A 20,077-nucleotide genomic window follows, 5' to 3' on the forward strand; every position below is an offset into this window, starting at 1 on the left:
CAAAGGACCCAAATTTCCTGAAATAAGTATTAACCAGAGATGAGTCATGGGTCTATGGCCATGACCCAGAAACAAAAGCTCAGTCAAGGCAATGGAAGTCACCTCCATCTCCACATCTGAAGAAGCCATGGCAAAGACAAAGCAATGTCAAGATCATGCTGATGGTGCTTTTTGATTATCAGGGTGTTGTTCATCACAAGTATGCTCCTCAAGGCCAAACAATAATGTTAAAGTTTTTTGCCATCTGAGGGATGCAATGACAAGAAAATGTCACTGCTGTGGGCTAGTGGAGACTGGATCCTTCATCATGATAATGCAGCTACCCATTTTTCACATGTCATACAGGAATTTTTGGCAAAACATTCCACCACCCCAGCTTACTCATTCCCCCTACAGCCTAGATCTAGCTCCCTGAGACTTCCAGATTTCCCAAAGCTAAAATTGCACTTAAAAGTGAGGAAATTTCAGTCCACAGCTGAGATTAAGAAGAATGCAATGAGCCAGCTGATGAAGATCCCAAAAGAGGACTTCGCAAAATGTTTTGAAACATGGAGGGGTCACTGGAAGTGTCTGAAGTCCAAAGGAGACTACTCTGATGGAGAGTAGGGAGTCACTGTCCTAGGTTAATAGCATTTCTTGAAATCGCAAATGGCTGGATACTTTCCAGACAACCCTCGTACATATATACATAAACACATTCATCCAAATACGTTGAATCTTTGTGTAATTATATTTGCACAATTTCTAAATAAAACATATACAAACAAGTATGTTTATACATATGAACTGCTAAGTATATATGGGGTGCAGTGCCAGTTTATAGGCACCAAAGCTCTGGAGGGCCTGACAAAATCCTGTCTTTCCTATCATGTTTCTATATATGGTGGGCCCACAGTATGTCATATGATGATTAAGTATTTCATGTTTCCATTCACTAATTAGCATAGAATAAATATGATTATCAAGCAAATGAAGAAAAAAAGAGCCACCCACTTGCAGAGATGCCGGAGCGGTGTTCCGCCGAGCTCCGGCAGCACTGCACCCCTGCATATAAAAACATATTAAAAAGAACCCTTTCCTCCTAGCAAGGTAAAGTCAAAGCCTACACCCAACTTGCACAAATCCAACGCCAATTGTTGTCCCTACTATGCAACCTACAGGAGTTACCAAGCTGAAATCAGGAAGGCCATCATCAGGGCTGTCAAGCAAGGATTGGCATTTTGGATCACAAAACACCTACTTCAGGCCCAACAACCAAACTACCTACTTCTTCAAACCCCTCCAGATATTAGCCCCAACGAAAAATCCCTCACAAATGAGGTGAGCAATGCAATAGCATGACTATATCAGGCAACTGGCAACAGCTCCCAGGTGGGACCAGAAGTCACTCAGGGAAGACATGTTGTACTGTTGTCTTGGAATAGTTGGTGTGGGGCATCACAGAATGAGGTGCTCTGTGTCTTCCACATGACAGCTGTATCCAGGGCAGCCTGAATCTGCAGACAGGCCCACTCTGTGTTGGCACGATTTCAATTTTGGATGGTGTCAGGCCACCATCCAATACTAAAACAAAACAGAGAATATGCCTGGCAACAGAAACAAACCTCCCCAGAAACAATCATCACACAAAAGACACAAAACACCTCATCTTACATTGCCCCACCCTGGCCTCAACCAGACAACAAAATATTTCTTCCTTAAGTGTGTCCTCCCTCTAAATTCACCTATTGGCCCATCTTTTACTCTAGCATTAAGATCACCACTACATTTACTTTCCTCTCAAAATTCTCTATATACTCATATCAATCCAAAATGTTTCCTTCTCCTCCTCACTTTTCTTACTACCAGGGCCATATACATTCACAAATGCAGACTTTTCCTAACCCAATCTCATCTTCACCTGCATTATACTCAATGACACTTCTGTCCACTATGCATTTACCTATGTCATCACTTAACAACAGTGCCGCTTCTCTCCCTTGCCTTCTCACCAATCCAGGCCCCCTCTAAATCACTACCGAGTTCAAATTCATCTTCCCCTTTCAATTTCATTACACATGCTAACACATCCATCTTCCTTAAACATACTACCAATCTCTTCTCTTTTGCTTTCATCTGTGCCACAACCACACACATTTAATGACCTAATTAGTTGAGTTCTGTTTGGAGTCCTCCAAGACCCCCTCATGCCTTGACTTTTTACATACATACATACATATACAAAAGGCTTTTTCCCCCTTAAATGGGGGTAGCCAAAAAGAAAAAGGCATAGGAAAATACAGAGTGAGGGTTCCCTTGTCACTTCAGTCTGTCCCATTTATTCACATTCTTAGACACACATACAGCTAGGTAAATACATGGAAACACAGTGGCAGTATTCTTCTCTCCCCAACCAGAAGGGGATAAGAGAAGAATGATATAGTTACAAAAATGGTAAAGAACAGCTTCAATGGGCCAGCACAAAGGAACAGCACTATGAATTTAAATTTACTTTCATATACACAAATTATGTGTAACTCTGGTCTGTGGGGACACCCCAAAAACAATCCCTAAAGTATTGACTGCATGTCATCATACAGTTTATAGCCCAATATGGAGTTAGCCTTTCAAGTAATGAGACAGGATGCAATAAGTCCTTGTTCCCTCTTATAACAATTATTAGGGTCCACATGCCTTGGCCAGTTGTTGAATCATCACAATCTAGCTCAAATTTGGTTGCTTGACTGCTCAGTCTCATACAGTGTATATTCTTATTGGGTATGCCAAGTACTAAGATGATGTATTTACCTAATTATATTATATGGGAAGGGAGCTATGCTCGTGGTGACCCGTCTTTGTATCTCTCAGCATCAAGTTTTTTCTTAAAATCTTGAATAGTGTTTGTACACACTGTTTCTTTATTTAATTTGTTTCAAGTATCTATCACTCTGTGTGGGAAGCTGTTTTTTTCAGATCTTTTCTGTAATTATCTTCCAGTACAGTAATCCCCCACAACTAGGTCTATGACTAGAGGAAATGTTACCAAAATATTTTAAGCACCTGATACACACAACTGCTTGAAATGTCAGAATTAGACATACCAACATCACTTCAGGCTTCCAATCCAATGGACTGTAATTCAAGTCTTTCAAAGCAAAATTCAAAATCTATACTCATCACTACTGTCAAACTACAAAAAAGCTCTGAAAACATAAATTCAAATGTCTTTCCTTATCATTTACAAATTTGATCTACGATATTTCATCTATAAGATAAAAAAAATATCCACAAAAGTTTTAATCATTATCATGTTTTTTATACATTTGCACTCATTCAAAAAGAAAATACTGCATGCACAAAAAATAAATAAATAAATAAATAAATAAAAATAAAGCAAAAATCTTTTGATGAATCATTGAAAAAATGGCGTAAAAAGGGACCTTATTTCTTATCTGAGAGACAGGAACTAAGAGTCACCTTTGGGGAAGCCTGAGCCCCTCTGATGAGAGAGTGAATATGTCTTGCCTTGCCAATGGGTTTGATTCCATTTCCTCCTGTGCCATTCACCTCCTGAAGGCGAGTACGTTCCCTACATTCCAAACAATTGCGGACGGCCACAGTGCATACCTGGAAAGTTCAGTTCCATCTTATCTAATTTCAAAAAAAAGAAAAAATGTAATACAAATGAAAAAAATTAATATGATGATTCTAGTGTGTGTGAACTTCTTTTATTTGTCCTTACACAATTCCTTGTGCTACAAAAAGAAATCAACACAGGCCCACACGCATGTCCTACATGCATAAAACCTATGAATTATTTACACACACCTATCAAGTATAACACATGGGTCAACCTCAAATGCACACCACTCGACAATACAATCCAGTACACAAAGGTTACAAGCTGCACCCTGCACATATCAACACTAACTCAAAAAATATTCCAGCACAAAAATACACTTTAAATATCCTACAAATAAACATCAATGATATTGTAAACAAGTACACAGAGCTGTTTCAATTCCTACACAAATACAACATACATGTAACATACCTCACATTAGCCCTTGACAAAACACAATCTTTCTTCCTTGAATGACCTATGGGGCTCTCTGGTGGTTGTTGCCAGTTAACTGAGAGCTCTGGGTCTCCTGCATAAGACACTTGGTCCAACAAGTTGATTGACTGATTAATTTACTGAATACACTACAGTTAAGGGAAGACAGTACACAACAAAGGACTTTTCACACTAATACACAACCACAACAGTAAAGCTTTCTCAAACAAAACAATCAATTAACTAGTCCATTGACCCAGGCCTCTTTTGAAGGAAATCCACAGCTCCCAGTGTACTGAACAGGAAACAAACTTTGTGTTGCTGTCTAGGAAATGTCTGTTAAACAGGGAAATGAGAAGCCAAGAGGTATACATAGCTGGAGAATGGTTACAAATGGATAAGTTGATGCAGTCCAAAGGGATTTATCCTTGTCTTCTTTAATTACTCATAAATGAAGGAGGGGGTTGTGGTGGTGTTAATATAACTCTGATTGATTTATGGAATTTTTTGCTTGGAGGCCAAGTGCCGGAGCTGGTAGGACATTCAGCGCTGTTGGGCTCTGCTGTGGAGTTGTTGTGCCATGCTGTATTCCTTTTGACCCAGAAAGGGGTCAATGGATGGCCCTTCATCCACACAGGTTATGATAATTGTTGTAGTTATTTTCTATTTATCTTGTTTGCTTTATAATTTACATCTCTTATTTTTAGTGGCCCTTAATCCACAAAGGTTATGATAATTGTTGTAGTTATTTTCTATTTATCTTGTTTGCTTTATAATTTACATCTTTTATTTTTAGTGGCCCTTCATCCACAAAGGTTATGATAATTGTTGTAGTTATTTTCTATTTATCTTGTTTTCTTTATAATTTACATATCTTTTTTTTTAGTGTGACTCACTCCGGTTGTATTTTCTTTCTATTATTATTATCATTTCTTTTCTTTTTTTCTTTTTCTTTTTTTCTTTTTTTTGTACCCTCTTTGCTTTTTGAATATTCACTGGGAATTGGTCAATTTTGAAGGTCTAGATTTTTCTCTACATCCTCTGTCTATTACTTTTTCAAGTTCATCCATGTTCTTTTGTACACCGGTTACATTCTATCCTTCTGGTTCTATGGTGACCTTCATTGGGAAGCAGTCTGAGGGAGGATGCATGTTTTTTATGGTTTCCTATGTTCATGTTTCTATGGAGAGTGTCAAGGGAACATTGTTGATTGACAAGATTGTCTAGTGGGGTGGTTGCTGGGGCTTAGTATGTTTAATTTAGGGCATTATTCTAGTATTTTGTGTCCTTTTTGGTCTACTATTTGTGTGTTAAGCCAAAATGGGTGATATGTATTTAGATCACCTACCACTAAGTACTTTGTGAGTTGAGTAGTTAGAGTTGAGGATGAATGGGGGGTGAAGCTGGAGCTAGGGATGAGGGGGGATGAAGGACAGTGTTATGTAAATATTTGTAATGTTGTAAGTAATTTTAGGGAGTTGCTAAATGTGAAGGAGGATAGGGAGGGAAAGGTAGTTGCAGTGAGAAGTGCTAAGAAAATGACCATGATGAGTGAGGAAAATGAAAGAGAAATAGGGAAAGATGAAGTGAAAGCAGCTGTCAAGACGATGAGAGCGGGTAAGGCACCTGGGTTGGATGGATGCCATGCAGAATGTCTGAAGAAAGGAGGTACAGTTGTGGTGGACTGACTGGTGAGGTTATTTAATGTTTGTTTAAGAGAGGGTAGAATGCCAAAGGACTGGAGGAGTGCCTGTATAGTTCCACTTTACAAGGGAAAGGGGGACAAGTGTGAGTGTAGTAGTTTCAGAGGGATCAGCTTGTTGAGAGTAGTTGGGAAGGCTTATGGGAGGGTCTTGATTGAGAGGATTAGGAGAAGAACAGAGGGAGTAATTGGTGAGGAACAGTGTGGTTTTAGGACAGGTAGGGGTTGTGTAGATCAGATTTTTGTGGTAAGACAGACATGTGAGAAAGTTATAGGAAAAGGTAAGGATGTATGTCTGTTAGGGTTTGCTTGGTTTCTTTTGTTTTGTTGGAAAGGGTATGCTGTGTTGTGTGTTGTCTTCCACTACTGTAGGACCAATAATGAATACCTGATTGTGGTAGTCTCACCTCCACTGGGCCTAAGATCTATATTTCTTACACCTTTTCCTATAAGGAGAGCTAAAAACCAACAACTTCTCTTCTGCCACTTTCAGTTAGTGACAGATATAGTTCCACACCAATACAACACAGAAAACAGTCCTAAGTTTCTTCCCACAGAGATCTGAAGTGGGAGACATGAAGACTACTTCCAGCCACTGTGTGGCTGCAGTTTTTGTACTTACTGAAACTTAAGGTAATGGTTATTTATCAATTCATTAAGTATTTACCTAGTTGTATTATACGGGAAGGGAAGCTATGGTCATGGTGACCCAATTTTGTAACTTGCAAGATCAAGTTGTTCTTAACCACTTCAATACGGGACTTAAATCTCGCGGGCAGCAGCCAATGCCAGCCGTACGACGTAACGAAATAATATTCGCATCATAAAATATAGTCGCCGCTTATATCGATCGTTCTCTCTTTCACCCGCGAATTTTGAAAACCACAGAGAATGGGATTAAGGGCGCATTTGGGAGAATGTAAAAACACAGGGGCGACTACAATAAATATAATCAAGACGCCGATATGGCAGCGTCGCGAATCCACTTGCTCCTCATGACGCCTACGTGTGCGGCACCGTATGGAAGGGGTTAAATTCTTGTATGGTTTTTGCACACATTATTCCTTCATCCAATTTGTTCCATACATCTATCACTCTATGTGGGAAGCTGTTCTTTTTTAGGTCTCTTCTGTAGTTATCCTTTTTGAGTTTCTTGTTTTTCCTCTGTCCCATTTTAATAAATCCTCTCTATCAAGGCATTCTTTTCCTTCCATAATTCTGTAGTTGGTTATTAGGTCCCCTTGTTCTCTTCTTTGTTCCAGGGTTGGTAATTCCAGTTCGGCCAGTCTTTGTTCGTATGTTAGGTTTGCAAATGTTGGGACCAACTTTGTCTTTGCAATCAGTAAATGTGGGAACTTCAAATATTTTGTTAGTTTTGTTTCTTGAAATAGAGCTATCTGTATGTAGTGTTTATGCAAGAACTGAAGCAACTCTTTGTATTTGCTTATGATTTTATTTATGTTCATTTGCAGTACATTTAGGGTACGTTTTTATGTTGGTGTGTTTTTGGGTATGTGTTATTGTGTGATAATTACAGCTCAATTCTTTGTGTTGGAATGTGTAATACATGTGAGGTTGAATCATGAATGGCATGTGTTGTATTTTATACATATGTAGAAAACTTGTTGGTTTAGTATATCATGGGCAAGACATTAGTATTCTGGTTTGGTTCCTATGTCTCTTAATATGGAAGGGCAGGCACCAAGGTACTAACCTCTTTAGGCAAAAAACAGTAATAAAGGCAGAGAAATTGTTGGAGAAATGTGGTACAATATTTACAATATATGATTTGATTATAATTGATGTACAATAATGATTTTAACAAGATTACAAATTTTATTTACAATTAAGCTATGTGCAATAAGGGGACACTACAGCAGTGGCGGCGTGTTGCAACAACAGATCGAGTTTCTGGGCCTGATCAGGAGACCAAGTACTGGGCCCTTGGGGCCACACCTCCTTGTGAAGGTGGGATTCTTTTATTACTTTGCAGCCAGGAGTCGTATGTGGTTTAACTGAAGGTCAGGGGTCTTCCGTGTTGTTTACTTACATTTACTTACCACACACACACATCCACTGTGATCCTATGAACCTGAGTCAATATATTCAATCTAGTACCTTATTTACACTGGGCTGTTATTTGATGAGCAGGACACAAGTGGGTTCTCACTAACTGGCTAGGACTTCACTCTTCCAGCGAAAGTACTCCTCTACCAGTTGCTTACCTATACTCAACAGTCATCATATGGACAATGTGCATGCACAATTTCTCAATGACATACTGTAACTAACAACCAAAAATGTGCAGTGTACTGTGTACTCCATTAATACTGTATTCATTATCATTATTAACATTTTTCTTTCTAAATGCAATATATTAGCCTCCACTCCATATCAATCCACACACGGTACATTCTGCATTTTGTTCCAGTAGTAACTGTTACATAATTACTAACACTAACATTCTGTCAAGGCTGTTGCCATTAACTTGAAGGCCACAGGCCTTTGGCAAGAGATCAATGAATCAATCCTTTGTCCCCTGGTCTCCCTTGCAGAAGACTTGAGGCCTTCAGGTCACCAACATTAGTCTTCTGGTGGGTCCAAAAGTCACTCAAGGAAACTATATTGTTTTGTCTAAGGATTGTTAGTGTGGGACATTGTATGAGGCGTTCTGTGTCAACAAAGGATTACAAAGGTGGAGCATGGCGACAGGAGACCTTTTGGTCAATATCTAGGTCAGATATGAAAAAAAAAAAAAAAATCCTAATAATGATAAACAAATAAATGAATAAATAAAAACTATAATAATGTTGTGGTTGCATGCATCAGGGTGAGTTTGAATCTGTGGACAGGCCTATTCTGTGTTGGTACTGTTTTCAAGCTGGATGGTGTCCAGAAAGCAAGCTAACCAGTGTGGTTCTTATCTGGAATGGGATTTTTTCACTAAGGGGTTTATGTCTGGTGGTTGTTGTTGGAGTATTGAGTTTGGTGGTCTGTTTTCAAGGGCTTGCTTAGTGACCCGAGTGTTTATATGTTTTTGAATGGATGTTTTGTATGGTAAAAGTAGATTGTTTTAAATGAGGTAGTATGGTAAGAGGCTGGTAGAAATAGGTAGACAAGTGGATAGAAAGAGGGTTAGAAGGTGAGGGTTACATTTTTATGGATAGAGTGTTTGTAAGCAGCACAGTTCGTAGGCAAAGGATTACACAAACTCACTCCACCTAATATTTATAAATGGTCGCTAGAGACCTGATTTCATTGCTGATGTATACAATATGTAAACTAAGTTATGCAGAAATTTGAGATTGCTTAAGTAAACAATATTGCAATATAAACTTGTAACAATGAATCTGATTGGAGAAAGGGTGGAGGAGGAAGAAATTCAATTGGTTCATGATTGTAAGATCACACCTTTTGGGGAGGATCTTAAATATAAAGATCATTGGACTAAAGAAATCATGACGTCACACCAGCACTTACCTAGGACCTAATATGCATGTTCTCATGGGATTCATAGAGTGTACTTCTGAGAAGCACGTCGTGTAACCAGTATTCAAGAAAGAAAAGAAAATCTCTAAAACATTTCATTCCCCCTCAACAGAAAATTTAATGAAGTGAGTAGAAGGTTGACAGTGCAAAATACCAATATTAAGTGAAACTAACAGTCTAGGACTTGAATAAATTGGATGATGGGAGGCATGGGGACTACTGACTAAAAGGGTGAAAGAAAAAGAAAATTTGTGAAAGTCAGTTGAGAAAGTAGAAAGTGATAGATGTCCGAAATGAGAAGGTCAGATAAGAAGTATGCTCCTGGTGTCATTTTTCTCCTTTTTACAAAGGATTATAAAGGCGGAGCATACCGACAGGAGACCTTTTGGTCTACATCTAGGTCGGATACGAAAAAAAAAAATCATAATAATAATAAATTAATAAAAAAACAACATAATAATGTAAATAACAAACAAAATACACTTTTAAATGCATAAATGTTGGTAGTGTTTGCATGATGTAGTGTGTGGTGTTTAGGCCTCTGGTACACAATTGTGTTCCCATCATTTTCATGTGGTGTTTTATTAGGAGGATTTTGGTTTCTGCATGCAGGTGTCAAACTGAGGTGTTTTTTGGTGCAGTTCTCTCGATACTTCACAAAAGAGTACTTGTTATTTACAGATAACACTGCACTTATGGTAGGGTCAGAAGAGGGTTAAAGGGAGTTAGTGATAGAGTTTGGGAAGGTCTGCAATAGGAAAAAGTTGAAGGCAAATGTCTTCTCCTTTTCTGCATGAGGAGATGGAGAGGGGGGGGTCACCAGTTTAATAAAGCAGCCTTGCTGTTGATGTGCTGTGTCTTGCAACACGGCTTCTGACCCAGGGCAGTGGGCGAGATGCATGGATGACCTGTCATCCAGGAGGTGCCAAGATAAGAGGGAGGGAAGAGGGTGGAGGGGAGTGGAGTATGTTAGGGATGGAATGGGTGGGAGTGGTTTTTATGCCTTTTTTTGGCTATCTCCCTTATAAGGGTAAAAAAAAGCCTTTGGTACCTGTATGTGTATCAGGTCCGTGCAGAGGGGGGGTGCTGGGGGTGCCCAAGCACCTGCCCCTTTGCCCTGTGCCCCAAAAGTGCCCTTCACAAAAATATATAAAAATGAATGAAAAATTATTTCTCACAGGCTTTTCCCATTTTCTTACCATTCAGAAATTATTATGTGGAAAATGGTGTTGCACCCTACCGGATAGTTGCCAAATACGAATAATACAAAAGAGTGAAGTGCCCAATTTCCTGCCCAAAGCACCTCCCCCTTGCAATGTCTGTACATGTTACTGATATGTATATATGTAGAACCTGGATGGTTTATTGTGCTAAGGAAATCCCTATCACAGTGAAAGGATTAGAGGTAAATTCTGCATGGGGTTAAAGCAGGCAAGATCTATTAATGATGTCTAAAATAATCATAGGAATAAAGGCCTTCAATGAAAAACAATTGACTTTATTAGCTCAGAGCATATTGCTACATTATTTTCATTTTCAACTCATAGTGTGTAATAATTATAGTCTAAATGCACAGCCAAATAATTTCCCAACATTACCTCTTACCTGAATCTCTGCAGAACCTTACAATTAAGACTTTAACAAATACTACTACATTCTATTTTCTTAAACAATAAATATCAACTTACAAGTCTTAGGCATTGTCTTAAAATTCCCCCACTTGACATATTCTTTTCTGCTTCCAGCTCAGAAAAATTGAGTGATGAAGCAAAAACCAGGACATCTGCCATGTTGACCAGACGGTGCAAGAAAGAAACTGCTACTTCCACTCCCATTCCTTGAGTTGGCTCAAGAACATCCAACTCATTCTGAAAATATTTTGGTGTCATCAGTCACATGTTAACACATCAAATCAAAATAGAAAATTAACTGGAGAAGATGAGTGAAGAAGGCAAGACTGGGTCCAAGTTTTATTCCTGACTAGTTTCATTCTATGGTTTCTTTACAGGTCTCATTTACAGAAGCATTAGTGCAAACTAGTCAGTACTACAACTGAGACCAATACTTACATCTTTAATTACCTTCCTTAAATTGTCATAAGGTCTCAAAAAATTATATACTGGCTTAAAAATGTCTCTTGTTACTACTGAATGGATGGATGTCAAGTGGAATGTTTGACAATGGGTGGAGCAGAACCAGTACACTGGCTTGCAGATTATTCAGTATGTGTCTAAAGGGAAGAAGTATTCCAGTGTATTGGTGAAGTGTATGTATAATTCTACTATACAAGGAAAAGGGAGACAAGTGATTAATAATTCAGAATTTTTTGAGGAAGCCTGTAGAGTGTATATGGTAAGGTTTATGGGCATGTATTAATTGAGGGGATTAGGAAGGGAACAGGGTGTGATTGGGGAAGATCAATCAATCAATCTGTTGCCCCTCATCTCTCTTCTAGAAGAATCGCAGCCTTAAGGAAACCAGAAACAGCCACCAGTAGGGAATAACAGTCACATAGAGAGATATTATGTTCTTGTCTGGTGGTTGTGTCTGGGGCAGTTTGAATCCATGGCCAGGCTTATTCTATGTTGGTACTGTCTTACTAAAGGATTGTGTCCTGGGCACAGGCATGTTAGTGTGATTCCTGTCTGGTGCAGTTTTTTTTTTTTTTTTTTTTTTTTCAATAGGACTTGTACCTGGAGGTTGTTGCTGAAATACTAAGTTTGATGGTCTTTCATGGAGATTGTTTAGTTATCTGGGCCTACATATGTTTCTGTGTATTTACCTAGTTGTATTTTACGGGACTAGAGCTGTGCTCATTTTGACCCGTTTTTGTATCTCTCCACATCCAGTTTGCTTTTGAATTCGTGTATAGTTCTGGCATTAACTGTTTCACTGTTCAATTTGTTCCAGATGTCACACAGAGTGATTGACATCTGGAACAAATTGAACAGTGAAACAGTTAACCCCTTTGATACGATGATGCCTACGTAGGCGTTATGAGAAGCAAGTGGGTACGCGAGGATGCCGATGTCAGCAAAGGGAGACAAGTGATTAATAATTCAGAATTTTTTGAGGAAGCCTGTAGAGTGTATATGGTAAGGTTTATGGGCATGTATTAATTGAGGGGATTAGGAAGGGAACAGGGTGTGATTGGGGAAGATCAATCAATCAATCTGTTGCCCCTCATCTCTCTTCTAGAAGAATCGCAGCCTTAAGGAAACCAGAAACAGCCACCAGTAGGGAATAACAGTCACATAGAGAGATATTATGTTCTTGTCTGGTGGTTGTGTCTGGGGCAGTTTGAATCCATGGCCAGGCTTATTCTATGTTGGTACTGTCTTACTAAAGGATTGTGTCCTGGGCACAGGCATGTTAGTGTGATTCCTGTCTGGTGCAGTTTTTTTTTTTTTTTTTTTTTTTTTCAACAGGACTTGTACCTGGAGGTTGTTGCTGAAATACTAAGTTTGATGGTCTTTCATGGAGATTGTTTAGTTATCTGGGCCTACATATGTTTCTGTGTATTTACCTAGTTGTATTTTACGGGACTAGAGCTGTGCTCATTTTGACCCGTTTTTGTATCTCTCCACATCCAGTTTGCTTTTGAATTCGTGTATAGTTCTGGCATTAACTGTTTCACTGTTCAATTTGTTCCAGATGTCACACAGAGTGATTGACATCTGGAACAAATTGAACAGTGAAACAGTTAACCCCTTTGATACGATGATGCCTACGTAGGCGTCATGAGGAGCAAGTGGGTACGCGAGGATGCCGATGTCAGCATCTTGATTATATTTATTGTAGTTGTACCTGCGTGACCCCCATACTCTGTAAACTGGCTTCATCATATTTTCTATGAGTATCAAAATTCACGGGTGAAAGAGAGAACGAGCAATACAGCGGTGACTTTATTTTTTATAATGTGAGTATTATGACGCAACATGGCACATCTGGCAGCTAATGCTGCCCACGAGATTTTGGCCCGGAGTGAAGGGGTTAATGCCAGAACTATACACGAATTCAAAAGCAAACTGGATGTTTTGTGTGGTCTCGATGGTAGGTTGTGGTAGATGCTTGAGTAGTATGCTGCTGGTGTTAGTTTTTTGTTGCATTCTGTTGGTGGTGCTCGTGAGATGTAGTGTGAAGTATGTGTGTTGTTTTAGGTTCTAGCATAGAATTGTGCTCCTGTCATTTTCATGTGATGTTCTATTGGAAAGATTTTGGTTTTTGAATGTAAGTGTCCTATAGGGATGGTTTCAGTTCAGTTTGTCATTACTCTATGTGCTCCATACTGCAGTGTTTTTAAATCATTTACATTCTATTAGCTGATTGTTGGGAACCATGTTGTGGAAGCATACGCTTGGGTGGTTCTTATAAACTGTTTATGGATGATTAGAGTTTATTTTTTGTTTCCTAAAATCTGTGTTAGAGATGGTTCTCAATGGGCTGGTTTTCTTGCTGATTTTTACTGTCAGGTCCTTGATATTTTAGCTGAATGTCATGTGGGTATCAAGTGTTAGAAATGATTGGGGAAGAATTCTGTGGGTTTAAAAGAGGCTACATTGATAGGTTTTGTGATAAATAGGTACATGTGAAAAATATGGCAATAGGTAAGGATGTTTTTCTGGGATTTTCATGGAATTGGAGTAGGTATATGACTGGGGTGATAAGGAAACTTTGTGAAGCATGTTACAAATATATGGAACAGTGTGACATGTGATTAATAATCTTAATAAAGTACAAGGACAAGTTTGAGTCAGGAATGGAAAGAATAAATGGTCTGAGGTGAACATGGGGTTATCAGGGTTGTTCAGCATGTAATTACCTAGTTGTATTTTACAGGATGGGAGCTATGCTCATTGTGACCCATTTTCGTATCTCTCCACATCCAGTTTATTCTTGAACTCGTGTACAGTTCTGGCATTCATTGTTTCACTGTTTAGTTTGTTCCAGACATTGATCACTCTGTCTGGAACAAACTAAACAGTGAAATGTATTTACCTAGTTGTATTTTACAGGACGGGAGCTATGCTCGTTGTGACCCGTTTTTGTATAGATAAGGTTGTAAAGAAAGTTCATGTAAGAGTTATCAGAGATTTGGAATTGGTGGATGACAATGAAAGGCATATGGAAGTGAAATAGTTCTTATTTGTAAATGACATTGCATTTGTGGTTGATTGTGAGGAGAGACTGAGGCAATTATTGAGAGTCTGGAAAGGTGTATGACAGAAAGCAGTTACAAGCAGTAGTGGGATTCAGCCAGTTCTTACCAGTTTGTATGAACCTGTTCTTGGAATTTCATGAGCACACAAACCTGTTATTAAAAATTGGCTTACAGAGTCTATAATATAGCCTATGTGATATCTGCATGTTACTGACACAGTGAGAGGAATTGTTAAAAAAATTTAATCCCACACTGTTTACAAGTAAATGTAAGCAAATGAACAGTGATGAGATACACAAGGAATGATGATGATGACAGGCTTACTTCCTAAATATTTCACTTCACTAATGAAAGACTAACTTGCATCAAATTCTTACATTGGGAGACGTGGCTGACGCAAGAAGAGGCAACAGTCCACCACATGCGATGATGAGGTTGTCTGCTAGTTGCGAGATGAGGTGCACAGTGTTGACAACAAATATGGCATTTTCACTATTGTTTACAAAGTCTAGTACACTTTTTGTAGAATGGCTGAAAATTAAGATTAATTTTCAAGTTAAATTAAATTAGAGAAGTATAATTACAAAAGGCATTTAGCCTCCTGATATTAAAGTTAATTCAACACCTTAATTGTGATATATTTCATTAACATCCTCATGAAATATACAATCAAAGCTATGTACTTCACAAAATATAAGGCTAGAAAGTATAAAACATACTTTAGTAAAAGTGTCACAAAATAATATTACCTTAAAACATACTTTAGTAAAAGTGTCACCAAAAAATATTACCTAACATACTTTAGTAAAAGTGTCACAAAAAATATTACCTTAAAACATACTTTAGTAAAAGTGTCACAAAAAATATTACCTTAAAACATACTTTAGTAAAAGTGTCACAAAAAAAATTACCTTAAAAAGTGTCACCAAAAAATATTACCTTAAAAAGTGTCACAAAAAATATTACCTTAAAACATACTTTAGTAAAAGTGTCACAAAAAATATTACCTTAAAACATACTTTAGTAAAAGTGTCACAAAAAATATTACCTTAAAACATACTTTAGTAAAAGTGTCACCAAAAAAATATTACCTTCGCCAAACTTGCATATCTGTTTCAAGGGAGAAGAGAACATCAGAAAGAAGTCGCTGATGGATGTAAGACCAACGAAACTCAGGTATTCTAAATGGAGGTCGTGTAGGACCGGAGTTGAAAATTTGTCGAGAATGTGACTGTGATGATCCTATAGATGAACTTCTAGATACTGACGCCGACTTTCTTTCAGAATCACCTAGAAATCACATAAAAATGATGAAATACCACATCTTCAACATGTAAAATATATTATGGCATTTGTAATTGAGACATTAATTCACATCTGAAGAAGACAGAGCTCGATTATCTATACATGAATCTATATATTCATATGGAAAAACTCACTATGTAGAGCTCGATTATCTATACATAACATGAATCTATATATTCATATAGAAAAACTCACTATGTCTGTCCTTCTCTGTCTCAGCACTTTTTGGTCGTGCCAACGATACACCACGCCTGTTAGGGCATATGTCCGTCTGATCCTCAATGTCTCTTTCTCTCAAGTCTTCTCCAATTTCTGTTTCCTCAACTATTGTCTGAGGAGCAGCCTTCTTAGTATCCTCAATCACACAAACAACATCACTCAGTCTCTCTGGCTCTTCTACTTTAACAATTTCATCTGGTTTCTCTAATATTAGAGTTTGGCTGCTTTTCTCATCAGGGATTTTGATTTCCTTTTCAGTGTTTTCTTCACTGATTCTACTACTTAAAGATTCTACCACCACTGTATCTACATTCTTTGTATCATCAGACTCTTCGACTGAAATATTGGAACTGGGGCACTCTTTGTTTTCAGGCTTAGAAGAGTCGTTTTGCTGGGAGTCTAACAATGGTAACGATGTCGCAACATCATTTTCTGGCTCCTCTTTCACATCATTTGCTACATTCACAGGAACCTCTTTGCAACTAATGTCCTCAACATTCTCCTCCATTTCACTACTACATTGAGCTTGATCCCCACTACAGTCGGGATCTGTTGCAGAGGGAATGCTTTCACTGATGCACTCCTCTTTTTGTACCTTGTCATGTACTTCTACAGGCTGAGGCTCTCCAGCACTCAAGTTAGGAGATGATGAATGGGCTTGTGAATGACTATTTTCCACATTCTGTACATAATTACTACAGCTACCCTTCTCGTCTGCTATAGACACTTCTTCCGAAACCAAACTTTCTTTCTCTTTTACTGCATCAGTAGTGTCCATCTTCCCTTCCTCCCCCTCCTCCTCTACCACCTCCTCTTCTTCCTCCTCCACTACCTCCTCTTCTTCCACCTCTGTATTCACCGGTTCATTTTTCTCCTCTCTTGCTTCCCTCTCCTTCTCGTCTAAAATCCCTGAGATGGTTGCAATAGCCTCCTGCTGTACCAGGGGTTTTACTTCCTCTATCAAACTGACACATTTATCAATTTCACTTTCCCCTTTCATCACCTCCTTCCCAACTTCTGCCTCAACCACTACTTCCTGCTCGCTTACTTCCTCCTCAACTTCCCTTTTACATTCATCAGGTTCAAATGTGTTTATGTTAATGGCACTAATAATGGCATTGGAATTTTCTTCAACAGGTTTGGAGATATCTGAGTTTTCTTTAACGTCCTCATCAGATGTCTCCGCTTTATCTTCATCTTTCTTTTCCTCTTCTTCATTTTCTTTCAATAAAGTTCCTTGTTTCACAGCTTCATCTTTGATTGCAGGTATCTTATTTTCCTCTTCCTTGGCTACATCTTCAATCTTTACACCTTCCTCTTTGATAATCTTTGCCTCTTTCTCACTCGTAACTGTAATTTCTTCTATAGTTTTGTTATCTATTTCCTTGTTATCTAAAATTTGTACTTCTATACTACTACACAGTTCACTCTCCCTTCCCTCATCCCTATATTCTGGAGACACATCTCCATTCTCAACACTAATGTCTGCTATTTTCACGTCTGGCTGCTCTAACCTACTCCCTATAACTTCACCTTCTATGTTTTTAGAATCCACCTCAACTGACGAGGCTAATTCTGGAGTTCTTTCAGATTCAAGTTCATCTGTTTTCACTTCCGCACATGATTTAGATTCTTCCACACACACCTTTGACTCTTCTATGCACATTTTAGACTCTTCCAAGGGGAATACATCACTTTTGTTTTCAAATCTCCCCTTATCTTCAGTTTTAGTTTCCTGAGTTTGGACACTACCCATTTGATCTTCCTCATTCTTTGATTCTTCCTTTGGTAACGGCAAGCTTTTAGTCACTGAATTTGAACACTTAGTGGAGGTTGGCAATCTTGCTAATTCTTTGTTAGTGTTGGTGATTGCATGAGCTGTTGATTCTTCTGGAAGACCCTCAATCTACACCAAGAAGGAAAAAATACATCCTGATGAGTACTATATCAATTGTGTAGTCATGAGTAACATTTATTACATATGAATAGTCTTATACAAAAAATACCTAGATGACAATTCAACACATCCTTTTGATACGAGTTCCCTCTGGTTCTAGGTAATGCAGTATCTGTCATCTTACTGAAAACTGTATAAAGTGTATATCAAAGAACTTTCATTTATGATATATGTCTTTTATCACATACTCACTTCATAAATGTTTCACATATAATATACACTTTTAAAGCTTTCTAAAAGATGCCAGTTGCTGCTGTGCACCTATGTGATCCTTACTGTACACCTGATATATCACTGCACAAAATATATCCTCTTGTACTCCCCTTCCAAGAGAAAAAAAAAAAAAAAAAAAAAAAATAGAGTATATGTCAAAAAGCTTTTGGAAAAGGTAAGGATGTTTTTTGGGCCTTTACAGATTTAGAAAAGGCTTATGACAGGAAAGACAGGAAGGCGCTGTGGGAGCAATTGCAAATATATGGGATAGGAGGAAAGCTGTTAAGAGCAGTCAAGAGTTTTTACAAGAGTAGTAGAGTCTGTGTTAGAATTAGAACTGGAAAGAGTGAGTGATTTGAGGTAAAGGTGGAACTTTGCCAGGGATGTGTCATGTTGCCATGGCTGTTCAATTTAGACATGGATGGAGTGGTGCAAGAGGTAAATGCAAAGGTAATGGACTGGGGACTGGAGATGGTTAAAGAAAATGGAGAAAAGTGGGAGATAAGCCAGTTGTTGTTTGCTGATGACACTGCACTTGGAGCAGGATCAGAGGAGGGATTAAGGAAGTTAGTGACAGAGTTTGGGAAGGTGTGCAAAAGAAGGAAGGCGAAGAAAATTGCAGACAAATGTAAGGTGATGAGATGTACAAGAGGAGAGGATGGCACCAATTTGGAAGTGAGTATTACTGGAGAGAGAATGGAGGAAGTGGATAACTTTAGATATTTGGGCACAAATGTGGCAGGAGAGGGAGGAGTGGAGGTGGAGGTAGACTGAGAGAAGCAAATAAATAACTTGGGGGATAAGAAAGTGTAATGAGAAATGGACATTTGGGAATGGATGCTAAGAGGAGATTGCATGAAGTGGTGATTATGCTGACAGCACTATATGGGGCAGAAACATGGAACATGAGAGGAAGAGAGGAAGAGTTTAAATGTGTTTGAGATGAAATGTCTGAGAAGTATGGTAGGGGTTACTAAGTTGGATAGACTGACAAACAAGGAAGTGAGGAGGAGAGCAGGGGTGGAAAAGGAGTTGGGAGATAGGGTTGATGAAAGAGTATTGGGATGGTTTGGACACATGGAAAGAATGAGTGAAGAAAGATTAGTAAAAGAGGTGTGGAAGGCAGAGGTGGAAGGAGTGAACATGAGGGGGCGACCAAGGATGAGATGAATGGATGGGGTAAAAGGGGTATTGGGAAAGAGGGGGATGTCTGTTGAGGAAGCCTGGGAGAAGACAGAAGATAGGGGTGAGTGGAGAATGGTTGTATATGGATGATGCTGTGATGTATGGAAGAGAGGGGGTGGGGGTGAGGGAGTATGTGTGAATGATATTTTGATGCAGCTTGAAGGGAATTCTCCCTGCGTTCTCTTTTTCTGCATCAGGGGATGGAAAGGGGGTGGAAGGGTCACCAATTAAATGAAGTGGCCTTGCTGAGGATGTGCTGTGTCTTGCTACATTGCTTCCAACCCAGGGCAGAGGGTGAGATGCAGGGATGACTTTTCATCCAGGAGAAGCCAAGAGGGAGGGAGGGAGGGGTGGTGAATGGGAGTGGAGTATGTGGGGATAAAATGGGTGAGAGTGGATTTATGCCTTTGACTTTGGCTACCTCCCTTGTAAGGGGAGAAAATGCCCTTGGTATGTATGTATAATACTATAATTTCATGTATAAGAAATATTGTTATAAATTTCACTGCTAGTATTTTTTAGACTATTGGTAGAACGGTGTTTGTGCTGTTTGCACGTGTCCTGAAACCCCTCAGCTTACTGAATGCTCTATAAGTAAGCATTCTAATGAGGCAGTGTCAACAGAACTGACCCTGGGATACGGATGAATGGGGTCATTCTTTAAAAATTCCGTTCATCGGCTGTCTGCTAAGTTTGCTATGCAGTTATTTCAGTATAATCTTACTATTTATTCAGTTTCCCAAACATACATGTATGTATCAGTAGAACATACCGAGTTGTTGAACCATTGGATCTATGTGAGTATTTTAC

General features: G+C 38.7%; 1 protein-coding gene across 1 annotated transcript in view; it reads right to left on the minus strand.

Annotated features, from left to right (window-relative positions):
- Positions 1 to 20,077, minus strand: part of LOC143039041 (neurobeachin-like) — a 668,097-nt gene that overhangs the window by 45,713 nt on the left and 602,307 nt on the right. The window contains exons 24-29 of the mRNA XM_076208892.1: positions 15,889 to 17,818; positions 15,480 to 15,678; positions 14,766 to 14,919; positions 10,916 to 11,095; positions 3,457 to 3,606; positions 994 to 1,044 (exon numbers count right to left, since the gene is read on the minus strand). Of these exons, the coding sequence (XP_076065007.1) occupies positions 994 to 1,044; positions 3,457 to 3,606; positions 10,916 to 11,095; positions 14,766 to 14,919; positions 15,480 to 15,678; positions 15,889 to 17,818 (2,664 nt within the window). The remainder of the gene's footprint in view (positions 1 to 993; positions 1,045 to 3,456; positions 3,607 to 10,915; positions 11,096 to 14,765; positions 14,920 to 15,479; positions 15,679 to 15,888; positions 17,819 to 20,077) is intronic.

Source organism: Oratosquilla oratoria, chromosome 25 (assembly GCF_046742065.1).
Source record: "Oratosquilla oratoria isolate Oo_2021 chromosome 25, ASM4674206v1, whole genome shotgun sequence".
Taxonomy (NCBI): domain Eukaryota; kingdom Metazoa; phylum Arthropoda; class Malacostraca; order Stomatopoda; family Squillidae; genus Oratosquilla; species Oratosquilla oratoria.